Below are 27,290 nucleotides of genomic sequence, written 5' to 3' on the forward strand. Positions count from 1 at the left end.
GTCCTTTCTTCTAGAGGTAGATGGAAATAAGAACACATAGCTAGCTATGGGTTCTGATCCGATTGAGTTTTCTTTCTTTCGCTTTCATTTATTTTTGTCAAGTGACAGGGCCAAGGGGTTTTGTAGTTTTCCACGGAAATAAAGAAGTTCTTTTAAGAAGTCGGCAGACGTGACTTTGAACTTGGATCAGATCCTGCGTGTCCCGTGGTGCGGGGAGAAATAGATTCTTGGAAGAATGGCAGAGAACGCTCTGGCTGCCCCGGATTGGGGCTGAGTGAGAGAGGGACAGGATTCCCAAAGTTTTCAGACGTCCTACCTACTCTCCGTCCCATTATTGCCCGCTATTTTAAGTGTTTGGGAGCCGAGAGGGACCAGAGAAAGTTTAATTTGTGTTGGAGCAGGAGGACTTGTGGGACTTGAGTTCAATGGGAGTGTAAGTAAACTTCCTTCACTTAGTGTGTACATTTCAATGGGCAGCTGTTGTTGGGAGACCGTTGTTAAACGCAGTCCATACAGTACGCGCTTTGGATGAAAAGACTCACTATATTAGCAAACCTTGTGAGTTGGCGGTGTTTTTGCAGGCACGACTAGCAAGCGAGGTTTCTTGTTGAGATTGATTGGGACTTTATGGTAGGCTATGGCAGTTGAAGGGAAGGACCATTAGGCTTTTGGATCTAGGCTATTTTATTCTTTAGTAGCCTATTCTAGAAACTCTATTTTATTTATTAATTTAATACATTTGTTTTCAACAAACACACCCAATTGTGATGAAGTTACACACAATTCTTGTCTGTAATGCTCCCTAATATTTTCACCAAATTATGACTAATTAGAAATAATGTGTGTAGACCTATGGCAGTGTGTTTTGATTATCGTTAGGCAATAGATATCTATAGTAATCTCATTTTACGCATTTTTTAAAAACTTTTACAGGATAAAAAAACATTCAAACATAAGCTCATGCTGTTGATTGCAGATAACATAAACAGTAACCATATTTTTGGGGCAAGACTGACAAACTGCACAAGCTAAGCAAAGTGAACAAACCACCAACCCGGCTCTCTACAAAAACAAGGTAAGTACTCTCTGAATATTTAGTAACTCGTGTGTGTGTGTGTGTGTGTGTGTGTGTGTGTGTGTGTGTGTGTGTGTGTGTGTGTGTGCGCGCGCGCGTGCAAAGCCATGCTTGGGGAATATATATCCCTGTAGTAAAGATTGAATATGCCATTGAAACAGTAGGCTAATACCACTTCCCCAAACCCAAACCCGTAATACACATGGGAAACCACATTAGAATTACTTTTAGAAGTGTCATTTTATAGGCATAGTAGACAATTGACTAACACGCTACCTTTACAGACTCGTGATTTTTATGTTTTCAAATAATTAGGCAATGTTCTTTAGCAGAATATGAACATCATGTACTGTTGTCATGTAAAAAAAAAGATAATTCTGGCATTACAATTGGTGCGCAGACTGCTGTGTAATATTTGAACAAACGTACGTATAGACTACATGAGCCTATGGTAGTTCAGTGATGGTTGTAGGAGCAGATGCTATGAACATACATTATTCCCTTTATGGGGTAAATGATCAGTCATTTTTTTTTGATAGGACTCTGTTACATATATCTACAAGCTCTACAATAGAAATGTGAGGATAAACAGTAGAAACATAAGGTAAGCATAGCGAATCAGAAAACAATATGCCATTTAATGTAATGAAATACATAATGAATAATGCATAATGCTCACTATTATCTGTATTATGTATTCCATGAAATTAAATGGCATATTGGTTTCTGATTTCCTATATTGTATGCTTCAGTTTCCTTTGTATAACTTCACATGTATATTGCAGAGCTTGTAGATATGTGGCCTATTTAAGCGTCCGTTATTACCCACTTATAAACGCAGCCAGGTCTCCCGTGATATAAGTCAGTTAGTATAAACGCGTGCGTTATTACGTATAGACTACATATAAACACTGTCAATACCTAAAATAATGTTTTGGCTAAATAATTTAAAATATTTGCTAACTATATCCGCCTGTCTAATGATAAATTGACTATGACTGTTTACATTTCATTACATGTGCTGACCCCACCTTCTCCCCAAAAGACCAGCTCGCTATTTCAATTATCGTTATTTTCTATCATATTTATTGAACCGTAGCTCAACTTTTAAAGCCCGTTATCACACAACGTGCAATTTCGTGTTGTCAAGCCACTGGTTATACAACAAGCTATAAAATTAAGGTTTTGAAGAATCATTTCCGATACTATGCCCCCCCACCCCACCCCACCCCACAATAGCTCTCGCTCCCTCTCTCATTGTACCCTTCCCCCTAAAAGCCGCTCCTAACAAGTAGGCGGTAATTATTAGTGAAAATGGCGATCAGCTATTAGTCGTCAAAGCGGTAGCTGCTATTGGAGGGGCACTTGGGATTGATGAGACGAAGTGGCCAATGAGACTGCTTGGAATGAATGACCGGGCTTCAGTTAAAGGGGGCGTAAGAGGAGCTAGTGCCAGTCCACGGTGAAAGAGGGACCCTCCGCGATAAACACAGACAAGCGAAAGAAATAAACACACCAATCCGAACAACAATCCGAGATGCTGCAACAACCCGCACTCTCTCCGTGCGAGGACACCTAGTAAGATAATTATTCAATTCTTCCTGTGTGTTTAAACGCAATCAGCATTCACAGTTTCCAGAGGAAAAACGCAAAGGAATCTCTTCGTTTCATGGGGATTTTTAGTAACAAGTTAACTACCAGTGAATATAGACGTGTTTGTGTAGTTTTTTTCCCCTACGAGCGGATCTTCGCTTTGAACTTTGCCTGATATGGTGTTTCCATGCAATGAAGTTGTGAATAACCCTAACCGAATATAATATTGAATTGTACTTTTCCCCCCCAAAATTGTTTGTACACAAGCTGATTCGAACGAAATTCGCTTTGAGAGACCATGTTACTGGACGCAGGTCACCAGTTCCCCGGACTGGGAGTTGGCACGTTTGCCAGGCATCACACAGCGAGCGAGATGCAGGAGAGAGACTTGAGTTTAGCACAAAATAGCTTCGTCGACTCGGCACACATGGGTGCGTTTAAACTGAACCATGATCTTTCTCCGGGACAGAGCTCAGCCTTCACCTCTCAGGCGCCCGGCTACCCCACAGCAGCATTGGGTGCACACGCCGCTCATGTCACCTCGTACGCGAGTTCCCCATTCAACTCCACCAGGGACTTTCTTTTTCGCAGCCGCGGCTTCGGAGAATCCTCTCCGGCGAGCAGTCAGCACGCTATTTTCGGCCCCACTACCGGGTCTCTCCATCATTCCCACACAGACAGTCAAGGCCACATTCTGTTCCCCGGGATTCACGACCAGCATGGGTCCCACGGATCCCCGAATGTGCTCAACGGGCAAATGCGTATTGGACTACCAGGTGAGGTTTTCGGGCGTTCCGACCAGTACCACCAGGTCTCCAGCCCAAGGACCGACCCTTATTCGGCCGCCCAGCTCCATAACCAGTACAGCAGCATGAATATGAACATGGGTATGCACATGGGAGCTCACCAGCACCACCCCGGTGCCTTTTTCCGCTACATGCGGCAGCAGTGCATCAAACAGGAGCTCATCTGCAAATGGATCGACCAGGAGCAGCTAAGCAACCCCAAGAAGAGTTGCAACAAAACTTTCAGCACAATGCATGAGCTGGTCACGCACGTCTCCGTGGAGCACGTCGGAGGACCGGAGCAGAGCAACCACATTTGCTTTTGGGAAGAGTGTCCCCGCGAGAGCAAACCGTTTAAGGCAAAATACAAACTGGTGAATCACATTCGGGTCCACACGGGAGAGAAACCCTTCCCCTGCCCCTTCCCTGGATGTGGCAAGGTCTTCGCACGGTCGGAAAACTTGAAGATTCACAAGCGCACACATACAGGTAATTATACAATATTTATAGCATTTTGCCCAAATGTTTCTCATCTCTCGAGCACTTTTTTCGTTTCGTAAAAGTATACGGCACAGTTAAGAATTCGCTGTGCCAATGCGCCATGCTATATTTAATCTTAGCCAATTGCGTAGCCTGCAAAAATCTAATTATTCTCGTTGTCAAAACATCCAAGTTGACCAAATTTAAGATGACTATTGGTCGATAGGATATTTTTAGACTGCCAAGGTAGACATTCACACCGATGGTCAAAGTAGATTTGGATTTAAGAAAGAAAAGCTGCTAGCATAACGTGCGAATTGTACTCTAAAGAGTAAACACATAGCCGACGCGTCTCGAAACAATTTCGTCCAGTTTAGGAGAAACTCAATGTTTTGCAACAATGTGCTAAATTATGTAATATTCTGTCGAGGTTTTATGGTTTGTAAACTTAAAAATGGGTCAAAGGCGAGACGAGGGCTTCTGGCTCGCAGCGGAGCAGTAGTAAATCTCATCACCCGGTTTAATGTTTACGCAAGACTGAGCTTTTAGGATTATATCCGGAATGCCTCGCCTCTTTTTCACGTATCGATTTATTTTGTTTTGTCCGTTGAGAATTATTGTTTGGCTTTTTGTTTTCTGGAAATCGTATAGCGAATTTACTCATTGCAAACATGCAAGTGTGTGAATGTGTGTAATGGCCTATTCTGTTTTCTCAAGCATTCCATTGGTAGTAGCCTAGGTGCTAGATGCATTACCAGCCTTTCACTTTGGGACTATTTTCTGGGGGGATTTAGTTGTGCTATACAGCCATGGAATTGGTCAGGTGCTAATTCGTTTTGTTATTGTTTCCCAGCAAATGGCGCGCCTTATGCACCAAAGGCTATTGCCCCACATGGGATGTTTTTGCGTATTGTTTAGGCTATATACATTTAACTCGGGCATGTTGTTACTATTTTGACATCAATTCTAAATTTCAGAGCCCTGACATATATTGAAATATAGTAGTCTATGAAATACATAAGTAGGCCTAAATGTACTTAGCCTACTGGCTTACTTACATTCAATTGCTGTGATTCAAAGAAATAGGCTTCCCATAGGCCTAAATGATAAGATATTTCTTAAAACCCACCATAAAACAGAACATTTCTGCACCCACGAACATATTTAATATTTTTAAATGAATTTTGTGTTACAATTGAGATTTAACTGAATGGAAGGCATGTGAGTGAAAATAACGGCACCCACTAAATATGACGAACGCTATGAATTAACCCGTTACTCCTCGTTGAATGGCCATGTTATTGAATCCAAAACCTATAGTATTCGGCCTAAGGCATAGACGTTTGGTAGGCTTTTGCTGAACTGAATCTAACGTGTCTGTTTTATACTTGTTTTTCGGCAGGAGAGAAACCATTCCAGTGTGAGTTTGAAGGCTGCGACAGGCGGTTTGCCAACAGCAGCGACCGAAAGAAGCACATGCACGTTCACACGTCAGACAAACCATATCTTTGCAAGATGTGTGACAAGTCCTACACACATCCCAGCTCTCTACGAAAACACATGAAGGTAAATGGACTTTCAGTCTTTCACTTTCCAGCTGACAGCAGCATTTAAGGGTTGTGTACGTCTGTTGTTTACGTTACGTTCCCCACCATTCTTGAAGCACTTTGAAGTCATACTTCACAATTTGCCTGTCTTGATATCATAAACTCATTTTAATTTGCACTTTTCTCCAGGTCCACGAAGCGGCCCCCCCTCCAGCGTCCGACTCCTCGCCTGCAGCCAGTTCTGGTTATGAATCGTCCACTCCACCCGGTCTCGTCTCCCCTAACACCGAGACCCAAAGCAACAACAATCTGTCCCCCGCAGTCCACAACAACCACAATGGTCACAGCAGCCTATCGTCCAATTTCAGTGAATGGTATGTTTAGGACTGAACCGAAAAACGAATACAAGACCATTGCTCAGAACCCCTACCAGCGCAGGAGATTCGGACACTTGTGCACCGAGGAGAGCACGAATAACCTACTATGAACGCTTCAAAATCATAAAAAGCGATTCAAAACCACCAGGGAAGAAATCTCACTTACCAACAGAAGAAAATATGTGATATGTTTAAGCTGTATTCAATATATTTGTAAATATTACACGCCCTCTTTCCCATTGGTTGTGATAGATTTTGTCAGTCTGTGGTGTATAGATGTTCCTTCAATGGTAGCTATTTCTCTAACTGGACTTTTAGTGCACATTTTACGATTCAAGTTGTATTATGATGTTGATGTTGTGATCCTAAGGCAAATTGATTGTAACTATACTAAACATCTATAAACTGGAAAGAGTGCCAAAGTCAACACTTAACTCAAACAGACCACAATATTTTGCTTGTGAATGTATATTTAGTTTGCTGGGCTTAACTTGTGATGTTTTGTGCTTTGGAAGTTTTGAATTGTGAAATGCTATCTGGAAGATTGTGAGGAAAATAAACGTTGTGCCGTTGGATTTTCTGTACCCCCTTCCTTTTGTAAATATCGACTGCCTTATTTATCCGTTTGTAATTAAATTATGGTATTTACTTGCTACAGATGAAACAATATTTATAAAGAATGTTTCTTTACTATAAATATGTACAGTTATGAGCTAAACACGGGCAGTTGTTTTGTTATGTGTTTTTGGTCAAAGTTAAAGAGGTGTTTTCTTCATTATTGTGATAAGAATTTTACTGCAGACAAATATAATTAAAGTGTTGCAAGCGTTAAAAATGTCCCCGTCTTGATGTCTTCTTCACACTCATAATGGAACTCTACTGCTGCCAAACATGGTTATTACGCGTAATTTCAGACCAGCATTTTCATATACCTAGAAAGCTACGACTCATATTTGGTCAGCAAGAGTATACATGCTATAAGGATATGGGTGTATCTGCACTATGTACATTATATTCTGCTTCCAGTGGTAAAATAAGTATGGTTTTAGATATGAAACCCCACCAGCTATGGATTCGTATTGCGTCACCTCTCGTGAATGAGTCATAACGTATAACCATATAACAATCTGTTTGGTGAACATGGTCTGCAATCCATGTTAATGTGGCTTACAGTGTCAACACGGCAGGCCAAATTCCAAGTTTCAAGATATATGTGTAGCCTAGGCATAACCTTCTCGCTGGTCACAAAACAAACATTGTGGCTGAGGTTAATTTAAGCAGGTAAGGCCAAAATGTAAACTCAACTAAAATGTATGTCTACTTGAAAGTAAAAAGAGTAGGCTATCTAAATCAGGCTACTCAAACCCACATGTTATGAAGCCTAACCTATAGCCTAATTACCTCGACAAAAACCTGTACACACGCACATTAACGCGGTACCTGTACCCTCTGTATATAGCCTCCTTATTGTTGTCATTTTTTTGTGTTACTTACTATTATTTTTTTTTTACTTTAGTTTATTTAGTAAATATTTTCTTAACTCTATTTCTCGAACTGTATTGTTGGCGAAGGGCTTGTAAGTAAACGTTTCACGGTATTCGGTTGTACTCGGCGCATATGACAATACAATTTGAATTGAACTCCTGCTTATGTAATCGCTTGTTTGTCCATGCATCCAAATTAAATACAATGTAGAAAATTAACACCCGGCAATGACTCAGACCATTTCAATTTGAGACTTATGACAGCATCTTTTAACCGTTTTGGCACAGGCTTTACGTTTGGTAGAGAGACCCCTGTACTCCCGAAAAGCTAGCCGAACATCCCCTCCCCCACACGGGGAGGTTGCGCAGTCAGGGAAGCCGTGAACTTGAACTTGACTCAGTCCTGAGCGGGGCTGGAGCCTTCTGTATGCCGAGACATGGTTAGGCGTATGAATGCGTGTCAATATCATTTATACAGTTGTGTTGATTTATTTCAATCACTTGGGTATACTTTCTCTGACTGAGAATGTTGCTTTCTGGAATAGTTAGTGGATTGTATTGTTTAGGCAACACAGGTTGAGAGTATGGCTACTTGAAACGATTTGAGTGGTTGCTTCTGTCTGTGAATAAGACAGCCACGAGGGCTCATTGGTTACAGAACATCTGGCAGGTCCCGATAATCTTTGTACATACCCCCAGTGTATTTGCACTAATTCATAATTAGTAACCTAAACATGTATTGGCACTTAATGTATTGTGTTTTTGACCATACAGGATTTTTTTTGTCTGCAGAAAATGTAATTGAGTTATGTGTGAGGGTAGGGAGTGGCCCAAAAAATAAATCTGGTAATGTCATATCATGAGCGATGAACGAGTGCATGTTGATGCAGGTGGCGAGTAACTGAAGCAGCGTTCTCAGTCTGAGACCATGTGAAGAGGCTATCCCGTCATTGACTTACCTACAATTCTCTGTGGCATATACATAAGCTGCTTACGTTTCTCGGCAGTCAAACAATGTTTCTTCCTACCCCGTTCCAGCTCGGTTGAATCATTCATTGAATCAAAGTTTAATGTTCATGATGTCTTAGACATGTTTTTGCATTACCCGGATATACGCTATAGCTTGCACTAATTAACTAGTGAGTGAACATGCCGTATTCTTTTGAATTATGCTTTTCAATTGATTCCCAATGCCATTTAAATGATAGACTTCGAGTAAATAATTGCTAATGGCACCTGGAAGTGCGGAAGATATGACTTGTGGGGAGCGGGAACATGTCAAAGATCAGACCCAGGCAGCTCGATGATGCCGCTTCTTCCTCAGCGCATGCTACTCTCAAATGAATCAATGCTGGAGAAGGATGAGCTGGGAGCAGAGGTGTCATGCAAAAAGGGGGTACAGGGGCATGTGCCCCCTTAGATTTGTCCTGTTAAAAAAACACTCCTGGCACCCTGGCAATCTTATACAGTTGGTATTAGCTAGCCCAGATGTGTTCCCAATCTCCCAACCTACGAACTAGCTTCAAGATAGAGCTTGTCAAACTGTTTTAGCTGGCATGCCTGTTGGTAGAGTTTAAATATGCTTCTCTACATCTCTGCTAAAATCTGAATAAAATGTTGTAAGGAATGTGTCTTATTCAGTACATTTAGTTATTGCTTGCTTTTCTATGCATAAAAGTATACATATTTTGTACATAAATTAAACACGGGTATGGTTCTAGATTGCAGATTAAAGCTGTTTCAGGTGTTTCAAAATGCAGAATTTTCCAGTCTCCAGACCAGCCCCCAGTCACCCTCACATACAGTTAGAGCTTCAGAACCGAGCTTTAGGTGCTATTGATAGAGAGAAAACATGTTTTGGCACCACTTACCCTACAGGCTAATCTGTCATTTGTGTGAGGTGTATAGGCTAATTATGTAGCCTAAATGGGATACATTTTTAAGCATTATTGCAACATTCAATAAACACGCTTATTCAGAGCTTAGAGTAAACGTCTTTAGTACTTTACCCAAAGTAGCCCATGGGCTACGTATACACATACACATACACATTAATATTAGGCCTACACAATTTCCCCAAAGACAGACCATAAATAGAACATTGAGAGCAGATGAATTCAACATAAGTATAGTTATTAAAAAGTATAGGTCAGGGTATATGAATGTCTTTTTTTTAAATTCAGTTGCTCTCAGTGACAAGGGGCAGATACACAATTCAAATACTCAAGTCTGTGGGGAAAAGTTGTGTGTCTGTGTGTGTTTGTATTTGTGTAACGTGTGTTTGAGTGGGTGGGTGTGAGTATGGAAGTGAGAAAGTGGGTGGTATAGCAGATGTGGGTGGAAGTGTGTGTGCGCGGGTGGGAGGGTGTTTGTTGTAAGAATTATGTTCACGAGTTCGCTCGTACCTCTGCTCCAGGTACAGTCAAGAAGGATAGGAGGAGCAGAAATCAAACAATGAACTTCATATTGAGTAAAACATATACAAAAACACAATATGCTACCTTGGAAAGGCATTAGGTTTATGATAAAAATGAATGCTTTATTCTGGGACATTGCTAACACAGGAGGTTGGTAGTACCTTAATTGGGGAGGACGGGCTCGTGTTAATGGCTGGAGCGGAATCTGTGGAATGGTATCAAATATAGCCAACACATGGTTTCCATGTTGTTTGATGCCATTCCATTTGCTCCATTCCAGCCATTTATGAGCCGTTCTCCCCTTCAGCAGCCTCCACTGAACACTCAGGAACATAAACACTCATTGGGCTACTGCATATTGGCAATTTTATTGTATAGCACTAATTAAGTTAATATGATACCAATGAAAGAGTTGGTAGGGCTACATGCTTTTTTTACCAAAATCATTTTATGTATCTTGTGAAAGGAAATGTTTTTCACACATCCAATAGGATTTAATCACTTATATTTCAATACTTATTGTATTTCTTAAAATGTTCAAAAAAATCCCCATTGAGATAGAAGATCAAATGAAATTAGAAAAAAATTGAAATATAAAGCCATTTACAAACATTAAAGTAATTAAAGACATAATCTCCCAAACAATTAAATTCTAAGCCATACCATTTTAGTTAGTTGGTGATATGGACATTAAGGAACTTGAAGCTCTCAAGCTGCTCCACTGCAGCCCCATCGATGAGAATGGGGGTGTGCTCCGTCCTCCTTTTCCTGTAGTCCACAATCATCTCCTTTTTATTGATCACGTTGACGGAGAGGTTGTTATTCTGGCACCACACGGCCAGGTATCTTACCTCCTCCCTATAGGCTGTTTCGTTGTTGTCGGTGATCGTTGTTGTGTCATCGGCAAACTTAATGATGGTGTTGGACTCTTGCCTAGCCGTGCAGTCATGAGTGAACAGGGAGTACAGGAGGAGACTGAGCACGAACCCCTGAGGGGTCCCTGTGTTGAGGATCAGCATAGCCAATGTGCTGTTATCTACCCTCTTTAGTATCTGGCGCCGACAGAGATGGCCGCCTCGCTTTGCGTTCTTAGGAAACTATGCAGTATTTCGTTTTTTTTTTGTATGATTTCTTACACTGTTACCCCAGGAAATCTTAAGTCTTATTACATACAGCCGGGAGTAACTATTGTGTATAAGAGCAACGTCAACTTACCAACATTACAACCAGGAATACGACTTTCTCAAAGCGGATCCTCTGTTTGTTCCACCACCCAGGACAATGGATCGGATCCCATCAGGCGAACCAAAACAACGGCGCCGCAGAAGGAGCAGATGGAGCGGTCTTCTGGTCAGGCTCTGTAGACGGGCACATCGCTCACCACTCCCGAATATACTACTAGCCAATGTCCAGTCTCTTGACAACAAGGTAGACGAAATCCGAGCAAGAGTTGCCTTCCAGAGAGACATCAGAGATTGCAACATTCTCTGTTTCATGGAAATATGGCTCACTCAGGATACGTTATCAAAGTCGACACAACCACCAGGTTTCTTCACGCATCACGCCAACAGAAACAAACATCTCTCTGGTAAGAAGAAGGGCGGGTGTGTATGCCTTATGATTAATGAGTCGTGGTGTGATCATAACAACATACAGGAACTCAAGTCCTTTTGTTCCCCTGACCTAGAATTCTTTACAATCAAATGCCGACCGCATTATCTACCAACAGAATTGTCTTCGATATAATCACGGTCGTGTACATTCCCCACCAAGCAAACACCTCGACAGCCCTTCAAAAAATTAATTGGACTCTATGTAAACTGGAAACCACATATTCTGAGGCTGCATTTATTGTAGCTGGGGATTTTAACAAGGCTAATCTGAAAAAAAGGCTCCCTAAATTTTATCAGCATATCAAATGCCTGTTCACCCCGCTATCATCCAGAAGGCGAGGTCAGTACAGGTGCATCAAAGCTTGGACCGAGAGACTGAAAAACAGCTTCTATCTCAAGGCCATCAGACTGTTAAACAGCCATCACTAACATTGAGTGGCTGCTGCCAACATACTGACTCAAATCTCTAGCCACTTCAACTTCTCTAGGGTAGGGGGCAGCATTTGAAATTTTGGATGAAAAGCGTGCCCAAATTAAACTGCTTTCTACTCAGGCCCAGAAGATAGGATATGCATATAATTGGTAGAGTTGGATAGAAAACACTCTAAAGTTTCCAAAATTGTTAAAATAGGGTTTGTGAGTATAACGGAACTGATTTGGCAGGCAAAAACCTGATAAAAATCCATTCAGGAAGTAGGATTTTTGTTGTTGTTGTGGTTTTCTATTCAATGCCATTACAGTATCCATTGACTTAGGACTTAAATTGCAGTTCCTATGCCTTCCACTGGATGTCAACAGTCTTTCTAAATTGTTTCAGGCTTGTATTCTGAAAAATAAGGGAGTAAGAGCAGTCTGAATGAGTGGTCCCTGCCGTGTCACAGAGCTTTTTCATGCGCGCGACCGAGAGAGTGCATTTCTTGTTTACCTTTTATTTTGACAGCGTTATTGTCCGGTTGAAATATTATCGATTATTTAGGCTAAAAACTACCTGATTGAATATAAACAACGTTTGACATGTTTCTATGAACTTTACGGATACAATTTTGATTTTATGTCTGCCTGTTGCGACTGCGTTTGAGCCTGTGGATTATTGAAGAAAACACGCAAACAAAATGGAGGTTTTTGGATATAAAGAGAGACTTTATCGATCAAATGGAAAATTTATTGAATAAATGAATGTCTTCTGAGAGCAACCATATGAAGATCATCAAAGGTAATTGATTAATTTTATCTCTATTTCTGACTTGTGTAACTCTTCTACTTGGCTGGTTACTGTTTGTAATGATTTGTCTGCTGGGCGATGTTCTCAAATAATCGAAAGGTATGCTTTTGCCGTAAAGCATTTTTGAAATCTGACACCATGGTTGGATTCACAAGAAGTTAATCTTTAAACTTATGTAAAATAGTTGTTTCTTTTCTGAATTTTTTAAATGAGTATTTCTCTATTTGAATTTGGTGCTCTGCAATCTCACTGGATGTTGGCCAGGTGGGACGCTAGCATCCCACATACCCTAGAGAGGTTAATAATAAAAATGGGACGTAATAAATGTATCTCTAGCCACTTTAAACAATGCCACTTATATAATGTTTGCATACCCTACATTACTCATCTCATATGCACAGTGGGGCAAAAAAAGTATTTAGTCAGCCACCAATTGTGCAAGTTCTCCCACTTAAAAAGATGAGAGAGGCATGTAATTTCCATCATAGGTACACTTCAACAATGACAGACAAAATGAGAAAAGAAATCCAGAAAATCACATTGTAGGATTTTTAATGAATTTATTTGCAAATTATCGTGGAAAATAAGTATTTGGTCAATAACAAAAGTTTATCTCAATACTTTGTTATATACCCTTTGTTGGCAATGACAGAGGTCAAACGTTTTCTGTAAGTCTTCACAAGGTTTTCACACACTGTTGCTGGTATTTTAGCCCATTCCTCCATGCAGATCTCCTCTAGAGCAGTGATGTTTTGGGGCTGTTGCTGGGCAACACGGACTTTCAACTCCCTCCAAAGATTTTCTATGGGGTTGAGATCTGGAGACTGGCTAGACCACTCCAGGACCTTGAAATGCTTCTTATGAAGCCACTCCTTTGTTGCCCGGGCGGTGTGTTTGGGATCATTGTCATGCTGAAAGACCCTGCCACGGTTCATCTTCAATGCCCTTGCTGATGGAAGGAGGTTTTCACTCAAAATCTCACGATACATGCCCCCATTCATTCTTTCCTTTACACGGATCAGTCGTCCTGGTCCCTTTGCAGAAAAACAGCCCCAAAGCATGATGTTTCCACCCCCATGCTTCACAGTAGGTATGGTGTTCTTTGGATGCAACTCAGGATTCTTTGTCCTCCAAACACAACGAGTTGAGTTTTTACCAAAAAGTTCTATTTTGGTTTCATCTGACCATATGACATTCTCCCAATCTTCTTCTGGATCATCCAAATGCTCTCTAGCAAACTTCAGATGGGCCTGGACATGTAGTGGCTTAAGCAGGGGGACACGTCTGGCACTGCAGGATTAGAGTCCCTGGTGGCATAGTGTGTTACTGATGGTAGGCTTTGTTACTTTGGTCCCAGCTCTCTGCAGGTCATTCACTAGGTCCCCCCGTGTGGTTCTGGGATTTTTGCTCACCGTTCTTGTGATCATTTTGACCCCACGGGTGAGATCTTGCGTGGAGCCCCAGATCGAGGGAGATTATCAGTGGTCTTGTATGTCTTCCATTTCCTAATAATTGCTCCCACAGTTGATTTCTTCAAACCAAGCTGCTTACCTATTGCAGATTCAGTCTTCCCAGACTGGTGCAGGTCTACAATTTTGTTTCTGGTGTCCTTTGACAGCTCTTTGGTCTTGGCCATAATGGAGTTTGGAGTGTGACTGTTTGAGGTTTTGGACAGGTGTCTTTTATACTGATAACAAGTTCAAACAGGTGCCATTAATACAGGTAACGAGTGGAGGACAGAGGAGCGTCTTAAAGAAGAAGTTACAGGTCTGTGAGAGCCAGAAATCTTGCTTGTTTGTAGGTGACCAAATACTTATTTTCCACCATAATTTGCAAATAAATTCATTAAAAATCCTATGTGATTTTCTGGATTTTTTTCCTAATTTTGTCTGTCATAGTTGAAGTGTACCTATGATGACAATTACAAGCCTCTCTCATCTTTTTAAGTGGGAGAACTTGCACAATTGGTGGCTGACTAAATAGTTTTTTTGCCCCACTGTATATACTGTAGTCTATAGCATCTACTGCATCTTGCCTATGCCGTTTGGCCATCGCTCATCCATATATTGTTATGTACATATTCTTATTCATTCCTTTACACTTGTTTTTATAAGGTAGTTGTTGTGAAATTGTTGGATTACTTGTTAGATATTACTGCATGGTCAGAAGTAGAAGCACAAGCATTTCGCTACACTCACATTAACATCTGCTAACCATGTGTTTGTGACCAATAACTTTTAATTTGGTTTGATTTGACCACCTGGGGGCGGCCCGTCAGGAAGTCCCGGATCCAGTTGCAGAGGAGGATGCTTAGTCACAGGATCCTTAGCTTATGGATGAGCTTTGAGGGCACTATGGTGTTGAACTCTGAGCTGTAGTCAATGAATAGCATTCTCACATAGGTGTTCCCTTTGTCCAGGTGGGAAAGGGTAGTGTGGAGTGAAATAGAGATTGCATCATTTGTGGATCTGTTGGGGCAGTATACAAATTGGAGTGTTTCTAGGGTTTCGGGGATAATGGTGTTGATGTGAAATATGACACACATCAGCACCGGAGAGCATGATCACACATTCTTCCAGATCAGCTGGTGTTTTCATGCATGTTTCAGTGTTATTTGGCTCGAAGCCAACATAGAAGTAGTTTAGCTCATCTGGTGTCTTGAGATGTTGCTTCAATATATCCACGTACTTTTCCACCCTCATGATGCAATCTATTTTGTGAAGTGCACCAGTCCCTCCTGCAGCAAAGCACCCCCACAACATGATGCTGCCACCTGTGTGGTTCACGGTTGGGATGGTGTTCTTCGGTTTGCAAGTCTCCCCCTTTTTCCTTGCAAACTGTATGGTCATTATGGCCAAACAGTTCTAATTATGTTTCATCAGACCAGAGGACATATCTCCAAAAAGTACAAATTTTGTCCATGTGCAGTTGCAAAACGTAGTCTGGCTCTTCCTTGCTGAGCGGCCTTTCAGGTTATGTTGATATAGGACTCGTTTAGCTGTGGAGATAGATACTTTTGTACCTCGTTCCTCCAGCATCTTCACAAGGTCCTTTGCTGTTGTTCTGGGATTGATTTACACTTGTCAAACCAATGTGCGTTCATCTCTAGGCGACAGAAGGCATCTCCTTCCTGTGCGGTATGACGGCTGCGTGGTCCCACGGTGTTTATACTTGCGTACTATTGTTTGTACAGATGAACGTGGTATCTTTAGGCGTTTGGAATTTGCTCCCAAGGATGAACCAGACTTGTGGCTGATTTCTTTTTATTTTCCCCATGATGACAAGCAAAGAGGCACTGAGTTTGAAGGTAGGCCTTGAAATACATCCACAGGTACACCTCCAATTGACTCAAAATGTAAATTAGCCTATCAGAAGCTTTTAAAGCCATGACATAATTTTCGGGAAGCTTTCCAAGCTTTTTAAAGGCATAGTCAACTTAGTGTATGTAAACTTCTAACACACTTGAATTGTGATACAGTGAATTATAAGTGAAATATTCTGTCCGTAAACAATTGTTGAAAAAATTACTTGTGTGATGCACAAAGTATATGTCCGAACTGACTTGCCAAAACTAGTTTGTTAACAAGAAATTTGTGGAGTGGTTGAAAAGCTAATTTTAATGGCTCCATCCTAAGTGTATGTAAACTTCCAACTTCAACTGTATGTCTGTGTCCTGAGAAATGTTTGTGTTACTTACAACCTCATGCTAATCACATTAGCCTCAACCATCCCATGGGGGGGCCACCGAACCCGTAGAGGATTTATCATTGTCAGCAATGATAAATCCTCTGTTGTCAGATCCAATAGTAATCCACAGAATCCCTTTGGGATACAGAAACTGGCAGAGAACTTTTCTGTGCAACAATGTCTCCGGGAAAACTTCCACATAATTTCGATAACCAAGACACCAGACGAGCTCGGCAGCAGAGAGACAAGCTAGCTGCAATCAAGTCATTGTGGGACAAGTGGGTGGACCGCCTTCCCCTGTTTTACAACCCTGGACCCAACGTTACTGTTGATGAGCAGCTTATGCCATTTCAGGGGCGCTGCCCCTTCAGGCATTACATATCTAAACAAAAATATGGAATCAATATCTGGACTGCCTGTGATGCTGTTTCATCACATGCGTGGAACTTGCAAGTGTATATGGGGAAGCCAGATGGAAGAGCCCCTGAGAAGAACTAAGGGATGCGGGTTGTCCTGGACGTGATATCACATGCAATATCTTTTTTATTTTGCACAAACTGGGACAGGAGCTCCTCAACAGGAAGCTGACAATGGTAGGAACAGTACGAAAAAACAAGCTAGAGCTCCCACCTCAGCTGTTGAATACACAGAACAGGCCTATCAATTCCTCTAAGTTTGTGTTCACGGCCAACACGTCTCTAGTGTCCTACGTGCCAAAGACAGGCAAAAATGTGGTACTGATGAGTATGCTGCATGGGGATCAAAGAATCTGTGGCCAGAAAAAAAAACATAAATCAAAATGGACTACAATTTCACAAAAGGATGGGTGGACAATTTAGACAAACTGGTGACTGGCTATAGCTGCAAAAGGAGAACCCTATGCTGGCCACTTGTGATATTCTTCAACATCTTGGACATCAGCGTACAATGCGTTTCTCATCTAGATGGCATTGAACCCAGATTGGAACCTCTTTCTCGTGGAGCTGGGAAAGGCATTGTTAAGACCTCAAATCCAGAGGAGGCAACATATCCCAAGGACCCCAGCTTCTTCAGCCATCGTGAGGAGGATTCAGGAGGAGGATGCGGGTGCCCCATTACCCTGACCCACAGAACCATCAACTTCAATGCCGGAAGTATGTGTTGCATATGTGTGTGTCTGACTCTCCTACCTTGGCCTGCTGTAACTATATACTGTATGTGAGTGAGATGTTAGTAAAATTCCTGAATTCCTGAATTCCAGATTGCAGCCAGTAGCAACAAGATGTGTGTGGACCCAAGAAGGACAGGAAGACACAGTACACATGCATCAAGTGCAATAAATATATTTGCAACACACACAGTAAAACTCTGTCCCTCATATGGTGTGTAGACTGGCCTTAATTTGTGTTCAATGGGTGTGATTTATCATTTCCAAAAAATACTGTATGTAAAATGTGTCCTTCCAATTTGTTCAGTTCAAAGCAATAAGCACCAATAGTGCTGAAAACCTTATATTGTTTATATTTTATAATGTATTGTTTACAATAGATTATTGTTTACAAAAATCACATTTTACAATAAAAATAAATAGCGCTTTTATTGATAAATGTGATCTAGCAGAGGTAAATGGCAAATATGAACCATTTATGCTGTCTATGTTGCTTGTAAGTGGTATAAATCAAAATCTAAGTATTAATTTTTATTTTATTTTATAATTAGTATTATTTTTACGTAAATTGTTTTGGCTGTATAATTTAAAAAACCCAATAATGTCCATCAAACCCGCAGACATTGGGTAAATAACAAAAACATAAACACCATTCAATGGTTAATTGGGTGTTTGTCCCATTTAGTGAATTATTGATTGCTGAGTGGACACCAGACTTACAATATTTCACAGTCTCATGTCAGAAATAGACATTCATACATGTTTCTTCAAAGTCAAACTTCAAAGTTGTTCCAAAAGCCAAATTTGGAAGTGTTTAAGGTTAGTGTTACGTTTAGGCATTAAGTCTAAATTCTTACGGCTATGCATTAACTCCAAATGGTTAAGGTAAGGCTTAAGGATAGGCTTCAAACAAAAATATCAAAAGCAACTTTCAGTAGCTGGATTCGAACACGCAACACGGAATCCCTGTCCAAAACAGTGAAGGCAACAGCGCTCAATATTGCCCTTAGTGGCCGGTTTCCACTTCATCTTCCGACATACTCAGAAATGGATGGACGGCGAATGTTGACTTGTACCAGACCTTACAACCGTAAGCAGTTGTAGACCATAAGAGGGCAATCGGTTCTATAACTGCTAGTATCTTTAGCCATATCCTAGGTCCTACACACACACTCTCTCTGTCTCTGTCTCTCTCTCTGTCTCGCGCTCTCTCTCTGTCTCACTCGCTCTATCTCGCTCTCTCTCTCTCTCGCTCACTCTTTCTCGTATGCAGCAATATATTTTGTGTAGGCTAAATGTCAAATTAAATCCCAATATATTTTAATTGTAATTCTGCCCAAATATATGAGAAACGCTTCGACTGTTCTTCGGGCTTGTAACATAATTAACTCAACGTATTAATTTGAGGTCTATAGTGAATGGATATGTTTCACAATATCCACTGTATAGGTTACCAACCACCATGTCTTGGTTTGTCATAACTAAATATGGTCACGACAATTAAATTAGGTATATCTTTTTCTATTTGACTTCTTAAATCTTTATGGTTTACAGAAGCATCTTGAAAATAGATCACAATACACAAGGCTAAACAGTCCTCATTCGTTTATTTCAGAACTGCCCACATTGAGATATGAAAAAGTTGGGTAATCCATTAAATTAAATGTACATAACATCCATAACAATTTGCATCTAGAATTTGGAAGTAAGCCTACAATTTAGGATGATACGCCAACGAATTTGAAAGTAGATAGGCATTCCATTTTGAATTCAAATAATTACGCAAGAATCAAAACATTAAAACCGCGAAAGAACTTTAAATGACTATAGGGCTATCACAATATTTGCAATATAAATATGTAGATAATAGGCAAAACATAATTTTGTGGCACAAACATATAATATAGTTTTGGGTCTCTGTGCGGAGCAGGGTTCTAAAACAAATATCCTGTACATTTATGAACGAACCGGACACAATTTACTTCAAATGGAGGTCATGGCTGTACGGTGTCAATCTTCGTCAATCTTCGCTGTATGCAGCATACCAACATTTCAATAGGTCTATTTTTTTACCGTGACAGTCGGCATTGACCCAGCGCTGCTTTCAGCGCTTAGGTTAACATATTTGCATTTTTCTAACCAACTAAAATCGTAGATTCAGTTGGTTTTTGGATTTAATTAGATGTCTTATTTTTGTGAACTCATAGGACTATATGCTTACAACACCCATATGACCATACATGCTGAGATTCGGGTATAAAATGAAATACCTGCTATATGCCTAGTTCAAGTTCATGACCATTTTGTCTAAAATGTAGGCCTACATAACCTTTTGTTGATTTTATTGGTAATATCAACAACCAATAGAGAAAAAGTGCATTTTATGGTATTATGTTTTGCGATAAAGAAAGATCATGGTCTGTATTATCTGTAAATCATGTTGTATTTTACAGTTTGTTCGTTATTGGGAGATTTTTTTGTTGCTTTTTGGTGACCCAGGTACGATAATTGTTCGGGTAAAACTAATGCAAAAGCCTAATTTCACGAGAAGTTGTTTCTTTAACATATGTGGAACTTATAAGGAAGCCTCAAAAGGTATTAACGTACACATCTCAGTTCTTATCCTACATTTGATTGGCAACTAGTTTAGCCAACTAGTTTAGCCTTTAGAAAAATAAAAAGATCAAACCGTACCCAGCTAGCACATTTGGTTCCTTGGAAGTTGTGGAAATGTATGTTTTTGGTTTCACATTGGCTGTGGGAAGGAAGTGATAAGTTACCTGACCGGTAATTTTTTTTTTTTTAACATTCTGAGAACATAAGTGACAATTTTGCCTGTTCCGGGAACATTAATGTTGCAAGGAGGTTTTGAGAACGTTTTACTTTGGTTCCCTGAAAGTTTCCTGGGAGGTTTCATTAACGCTCTGAGAACAGAATTTATAGGTTATTTGAAGGTAATTAAATAACATTCTGAGAACATTCTCTAAATTTTTTGAAAGTTTTGTTATGGTTATTATTGAAAGTTTTCTCAACATTCTGTGAATTAAATGTAAAGGTTATTTGGAGGTTTATAAATAACTTCCTAAAAACATTCACTGAATGTTTCAATACGACTTTTAATAGCATTGCCATGTTATTTTGAGTTAACTTTTTTGAACTCCAAGCACAAATATAGCAGGACACAAGTAAATTAATTTGTTTAGGCATTAATAATGAAAACATTTTTTATTGTTATTGTGACATGGCATAAGTGAGATTCAAACCTATGATTTTCTGTTCTCTATCCCTGGAATTAGTCCACTGCACCATTTTTTTATGCATACAAAGCTGTTAATTTTAATCTATTGAAACATACCCCTTTTCCAAGGAAACTTGCACTCAATAAGACCAGGTGTGGCCATTTAGTGGGCGTGGCCAGCACACCTGAAAATATAGTTTTGTTGACGCTGAGAAGGAAATGTATAGGTTTTTAAATAACATTCTTAGAACTTTTCTGAGCGTTACAAAAGTCTTCTTGTGATTTTATGTTAATGTCTGGAATGCCATTTTTTTTTACATTCCCAGAATATTGCCAACAATTACCTTAAAAGGGAACATAAATTCTCTGAACATAAATTCTCTGAACATAAATTCTCTGAACATAAATTCTCTGAACATACATTCTCTGAACATAAATTCTCTGAACATACATTCTCTGAACATACATTCTCTGAACATACATTCTCTGAACATACATTCTCTGAACATACATTCTCTGAACATACATTCTCTGAACATAAATTCTCTGAACATACATTCTCTGAACATACATTCTCTGAACATACATTCTCTGAACATAAATTCTCTGAACATAAATTCTCTGAACATACATTCTCTGAACATACATTCTCTGAACATACATTCTCTGAACATAAATTCTCTGAACATACATTCTCTGAACATAAATTCTCTGAACATACATTCTCTGAACATACATTCTCTGAACATACATTCTCTGAACATACATTCTCTGAACATACATTCTCTGAACATAAATTCTCTGAACATACATTCTCTGAACATACATTCTCTGAACATACATTCTCTGAACATAAATTCTCTGAACATAAATTCTCTGAACATACATTCAGACCATGTTAAATAGAACCACTTCAGAACTTTTGTGGAATGTTTGGAAATTCCCACAGAAGAACATTGTTTCTTAATAATGTTCTCTGAACAGTTTGGGGACATGACTTTAAAAAGGACAATGAGGGAAACTGTATGAAATGTTATGCTGACGTAGGCCTACTGATATTCCTATAGAAGAACATTGTTTCTTAATAATGTTCTCTGAACAGTTTGGGGACATGACTTTAAAAAGGACAATGAGGGAAACTGTATGAAATGTTATGCTGACGTAGGCCTACTGATATTCCTATAGAAGAACATTGTTGCTTAATAATGTTCTCTGAACAGTTTGAGAACATGACTTTAAAAAGGACAATGAGGGAAACTGTATGAAATGTTATGCTGACGTAGGCCTACTGATATTCCTATAGAAGAACATTGTTTCTTAATGTTCTCTGAACAGTTTGGGGACATGACTTTAAAAAGGACAATGAGGGAAACTGTATGAAATGTTATGCTGACGTAGGCCTACTGATATTCCTATAGAAGAACATTGTTTCTTAATGTTCTCTGAACAGTTTGGGGACATGACTTTAAAAAGGACAATGAGGGAAAATGTATGAAATGTTATGCTGACGTAGGCCTACTGATATTCCTATAGAAGAACATTGTTTCTTAATGTTCTCTGAACAGTTTGAGAACATGACTTTAAAAAGGACAATGAGGGAAACTGTATGAAATGTTATGCTGACGTAGGCCTACTGATATTCCTATAGAAGAACATTGTTTCTTAATGTTCTCTGAACAGTTTGAGAACATGACTTTAAAAAGGACAATGAGGGAAACTGTATGAAATGTTATGCTGACGTAGGCCTACTGATATTCCTATAGAAGAACATTGTTTCTTAATGTTCTCTGAACAGTTTGAGAACATGACTTTAAAAAGGACAATGAGGGGAACTGTATGAAATGTTATGCTGATGTAGTCCTACTGATATTCCTATAGAAGAACATTGTTTCTTAATGTTCTCTGAACAGTTTGAGAACATGACTTTAAAAAGGACAATGAGGGAAACTGTATGAAATTTTATGCTGACGTAGGCCTACTGATATTCCTATAGAAGAACATTGTTTCTTAATGTTCTCTGAACAGTTTGAGAACATGACTTTAAAAAGGACAATGAGGGAAACTGTATGAAATGTTATGCTGACGTAGGCCTACTGATATTCCTATAGAAGAACATTGTTTCTTAATGTTCTCTGAACAGTTTGAGAACATGACTTTAAAAAGGACAATGAGGGAAACTGTATGAAATGTTATGCTGACGTAGGCCTACTGATATTCCTATAGAAGAACATTGTTGCTTAATAATGTTCTCGAAACAATTTGAGAACATGACTTTAAAAAGGACAATGAGGGAAACTGTATGAAATGTTATGCTGACGTAGGCCTACTGATATTCCTATAGAAGAACATTGTTGCTTAATAATGTTCTCGAAACAATTTGAGAACATGACTTTAAATTGAACCATGAGGAAACCTGTAGCAAAACGTTATACTGAAGTAAAGTAGTTCACAAGAGTTCAATCAATAAGGCAGGTCTGAATGCATGTCACTTTTATTTCTATTCAGTAAGCATAATATATTCACATTGCTTCCTATCTCAAGGGCAGGTATGTCATCCGCTTGCTGATTAACCTATGGGCTCACTAGTGCCACTTTCCTTTCCCTGGACCAGGTATTCCCAAACTGGGGTACGCGCAATGCCGTCAGGGGTACGCCAAATAAAAATGTGATTAAAAAAGTACAAAATTCTTCACATTTTCACACAGTCCATATATATTTTCCAATGGGTCTATACATTTTGGTGAGGTTTTCCTCTCGCCTGAGTAGCCTCTTTTCACTGCCAAAAATACAATTAAATCATCTAGTGTTCAGCGAAATTTATATTTTATTTGATTTATTTCACCTTTATTTAACCAGGTATGCAAGTTGAGAACAAGTTCTCATTTACATTTGCGACCTGGCCAAGATAAAGCAAAGCAGTTCGACATGAACAACAACACAGAGTTACACATGGAGTAAAACAAACATGCAGTCAATAATACAGTAGAAAAATGAGTCTATATACAATGTGAGCAAATGAGGTGAGATAAGGGAGGTAAAGGCAAAAAATGGTCACGGGGGCAAAGAAAATACAATATAGCAAGTAAAAAATAAAAATAAAAATACTGGAATGGTAGATTTGCAGTGGAAGAATGTGCAAAGTAGAGATAGAAATAATGGGGTCCAAAGGAGCAAAATAAATAAATAAATAAATAAATACAGTAGGGGGAGAGGTAGTTGTTTGGGCTAAATTATAGATGGGCTATGTAAAGGTGCAGTAATCTGTGAGCTGCTCTGACAGCTGGTGCTTAAAGCTAGTGAGAGAGATAAGTGTTTCCAGTTTCAGAGATTTTTGTAGTTTGTTCCAGTCATTGGCAGCAGAGAACTGGAAGGCGAGGCGGCCAAAGTAAGAATTGGTTTTGGTGGTGACCAGAGAGATATACCTGCTGGAGCACGTGCTACTGGTGGGTGCTGCTATGGTGACCAGCAAACTGAGATAAGGGGGACTTTTCCTAGCAGGGTCTTGTAGATGACCTGGAGCCAGTGGGTCCGGCGACGAGTATGAAGCGAGGACCAGCCAACGAGAGCGTACAGGTCGCAGAGGTGGGTAGTATATGGGGCTTTGGTGACAAAACGGATGGCACTGTGATAGACTGCATCCAATTTATTGAGTAGGATATTGGAGGCTATTTTGTAAATGATGTCGCCGAAGTCGAGGATCGGTAGGATGGTCAGTTTTACAAGGGTATGTTTGGCAGCATGAGTGAAGGAGGCTTTGTTGCAAAATAGGAAGCCAATTCTAGATTTAACTTTGGATTGAAGATGTTTGATGTGAGTTTGGAAGGAGAGTTTACAGTCTAACCTTGTAGTTGTCCACATATTCTAAGACAGAACCGTCAAGAGTAGTGATGTTGGACGGGCGAGCAGGTGCAGGCAGCGAAGGCAGGCAGCAGTTGAAGAGTATGCATTTAGTTTGACTTGTATTTAAGAGCAATTGGAGGCCACAGAAGGAGAGTTGTATGGCATTGAAGCTCATCTGGAGGGTTGTTCACACAGAGTCCAAAGTAGGGCCCGAAGTATACAGAATGGTGTCGTCTGCGTAGAGGTGGATCAGAGACTCACCAGCAGCAAAAGCGACATCATTGATGTATACAGAGAAGAGAGTCGGTCCAAGAATTTAAACCTGTGGCACCCCAATAGAGACTGCCAGAGGCCTGGACAACAGGCCCTCCGATTTGACCCACTGAACTCTATCAGAGAAATAGTTGGTGAACCAGGCGAGGCAATCATTTGAGAAACCAAGGCTATCGAGTCTGCCGATGAGGATGTGATGATTGACAGTCAAAAGACTTGGCCAGGTCAACGAATACGGCTGCACAGTATTGTTTCTTATCGATGGCGGTTAAGATATCGTTTAGGACCTTGAGTGTGGCTGAGGTGGACCCATGACCAGCTCTGATACCAGATTGCATAGCGGAGAAGGTATGAAGGGATTCAACATTTTCGGTAATCTGTTTGTTGAATTGGCTTTCGAAGACCTTAGAAAGGCAGGGTAGGATAGATATAGGTCTGTAGCAGTTTGGGTCAAGTGTCCCCCCCTTTGAAGAGGTGCTTTCCAATCTTTGGGAACCTCAGACGACACGAAAGAGAGGTTGAACAGGCCAGTAATAGGGGTTGCAACAATTTCGGCAGATCATTTTAGAAAGAAAGGGTCCAGATTGTCTAGTTCGGCTGATTTGTAAAGGTCCAGATTTTGCAGCTCTTTCAGAACATCAGCTGACTGGATTTGGAAGAAGGAGAAATGGAGAAGGCTTGGGAGAGTTGCTGTGGGGGTTGCAGAGCTGTTGACCGGGGTAGGGGTAGCCAGGTGGAAAGCATGGCCAGCCGTACAAAAATGCTTATTGAAATTCTCAATTATAGTGGATTTATCGGTAGTGACAGTGTTTCCTATCCTCAGTGCAGTGGGCAGCTGGAAGGAGGTGTTCTTATTATCCAAGGACTTTACAGTGTCCCAGAACTTTTTTGAATTTGTGTTGCAGGAAGCAAATTTCTGCTAGAAAAAGCTAGCCTTGGCTTTTCTAACTGCCTGTGTGTATTGGTTTCTCGCTTCCCTGAAAAGTTGCATATCAAGGGGGCTGTTTGATGCTAATTGTAATGCGTATCGTCTGGGGAAGGAGAGGAGGACCAAGGTGCAGTGTTGTAAGTGTTCATATTATTTAATGAAATATGCAACACTAGACAAAACAACAAACACAACAAACTAACAGTCCTGAAAGGTGAAACAAAAACACTAAACAGGAAACAACCACCCACAAAACACCATGGAAAACAGGCTACCTAAATATGGTTCTCAATCAGGGACAACGATTGACAGCTGCCTCTGATTGAGAACCATACCAGGCCAAACCCAGAAATAGAAAATCATAGACAAATTAACATAGACAACCCACCCAACTCACGCCCTCCCATACTAAAACAAAAGACAAAACAAAGGAACTAAGGTCAGAACGTGACACTAATGCAGAACGCCATAGGATGTTTTTGTGTTGGTTAAGTGTAGTCAGGTCTGGAGAGAACCAGGGGCTATACCGGTTCCTGGTTCTACATTTCTTGAATGGAGCATGCTTATTTAAGATGGCATTTAAAAATATAACCAGGCATCCTTTACTGACAGGATGAGGTCAATGTCCTTCCAGGATACCCCGGCCAGGTCGATTAGAAAGGCCTGCTCACTGAAGTGTTTCAGGGAGCGTTTGACAGTGATGAGTGGAGGTCGTTTGACTGCAGACCCATTACGGATGCAGGCAATGAGGCAGGGAACGCTGAGATCTTGGTTGAAAACAGCAGAGGTGTATTTAGAGGGCAAGTTGGTTAGGATGATATCTATCTCACGCCAAACGTGCCCGTGTTTACGGCTTTGGGGTGGTACCTAGTAGGTTCATTGATATTTTGTGTGAGATTGAGGGCATCAAGCTTAGATTGTAGGATGGCTGGGGTCTATGGCGTGTTCCAGTTTAGGTCTTCTAGCAGCACGAGCTCTGAAGATAGATGGGGGGCAATCAGTTCACATATGGTGTCCAGAGCACAGCTGGAGGCAGAGGGTGGTCTATAGCAGGTGACAACAGTGAGAGACTTGTTTTTAGAGAGGTGGATTTTTAAAAGTAAATTGTTTGGGTACAGAGCTGGATAGTAGGACAGAACTCTGCAGGCTATCTCTGCAGTAGATTGCAACACCGTCCCCTTTGGCTGTTCTATCTTGTCTGAAAATGTTGTAGTTAGGAATGGAGATTTCAGAATTTTTGGTGGTCTTCCTAAGCCAGGATTCAGACACGGCTAGAACATCCGGGTTGGCAGAGTGTGCTAAAGCAGTGAATAAAACAAGCTTAGGGAGGAGGCTTCTAATGTTAACATGCATGAAACCAATGCTATTACGGTTACAGAAGTCATCAAAAGAAAGCGCCTCGGGAATAGGAGTGGAGGTAGGCACTGCAGGGCCTGGATTCACCTCTATATCACCAGAGTAACAGAGGAGGAGTAGGATAAGGGTACGGCTAAAAGCTATGAGAATTGGTTGTTTAGAACATCCGGAACAGAGAGTAAAAGGAGGTTTCTGGGGGCGATAAAATAGCTTCAAGGTATAATGTAA

General features: G+C 40.4%; 1 protein-coding gene across 2 annotated transcripts; it reads left to right on the forward strand.

Moving 5' to 3' along the window:
- The first annotated feature begins 211 nt into the window (after nucleotides 1-211).
- Nucleotides 212-6,694, forward strand: zic2a (zic family member 2 (odd-paired homolog, Drosophila), a). 2 transcript variants are annotated; one of them, XM_024388642.2, is made up of 5 exons: nucleotides 212-433; nucleotides 934-1,075; nucleotides 2,936-3,942; nucleotides 5,336-5,499; nucleotides 5,670-6,694. In XM_024388642.2, the coding sequence occupies exons 3-5, from the start codon at nucleotides 2,967-2,969 to the stop codon at nucleotides 5,862-5,864; spliced, it is 1,335 nt and encodes a 444-aa protein (XP_024244410.1). In that variant the 5' UTR covers nucleotides 212-433; nucleotides 934-1,075; nucleotides 2,936-2,966; the 3' UTR covers nucleotides 5,865-6,694. The 2 variants fall into 2 exon arrangements, with proteins under 2 accessions (XP_024244410.1, XP_024244409.1); XM_024388641.2 differs by having other exon boundaries at nucleotides 977-1,075.
- The last annotated feature ends 20,596 nt before the right edge of the window (nucleotides 6,695-27,290 follow it).

Source organism: Oncorhynchus tshawytscha, linkage group LG26 (genome assembly GCF_018296145.1).
Source record: "Oncorhynchus tshawytscha isolate Ot180627B linkage group LG26, Otsh_v2.0, whole genome shotgun sequence".
NCBI classification, from domain to species: domain Eukaryota; kingdom Metazoa; phylum Chordata; class Actinopteri; order Salmoniformes; family Salmonidae; genus Oncorhynchus; species Oncorhynchus tshawytscha.

Bases quoted from the DNA above. Each gene is read 5' to 3' on its own strand.
- zic2a (XM_024388642.2), top strand. From the start codon at position 2,967: ATGTTACTGGACGCAGGTCACCAGTTCCCCGGACTGGGAGTTGGCACG. The intron at 3,943-5,335 runs GTAATTATACAA...GTTTTTCGGCAG, and splicing joins TCACAAGCGCACACATACAG to GAGAGAAACCATTCCAGTGT. The intron at 5,500-5,669 runs GTAAATGGACTT...ACTTTTCTCCAG, and splicing joins CTCTACGAAAACACATGAAG to GTCCACGAAGCGGCCCCCCC.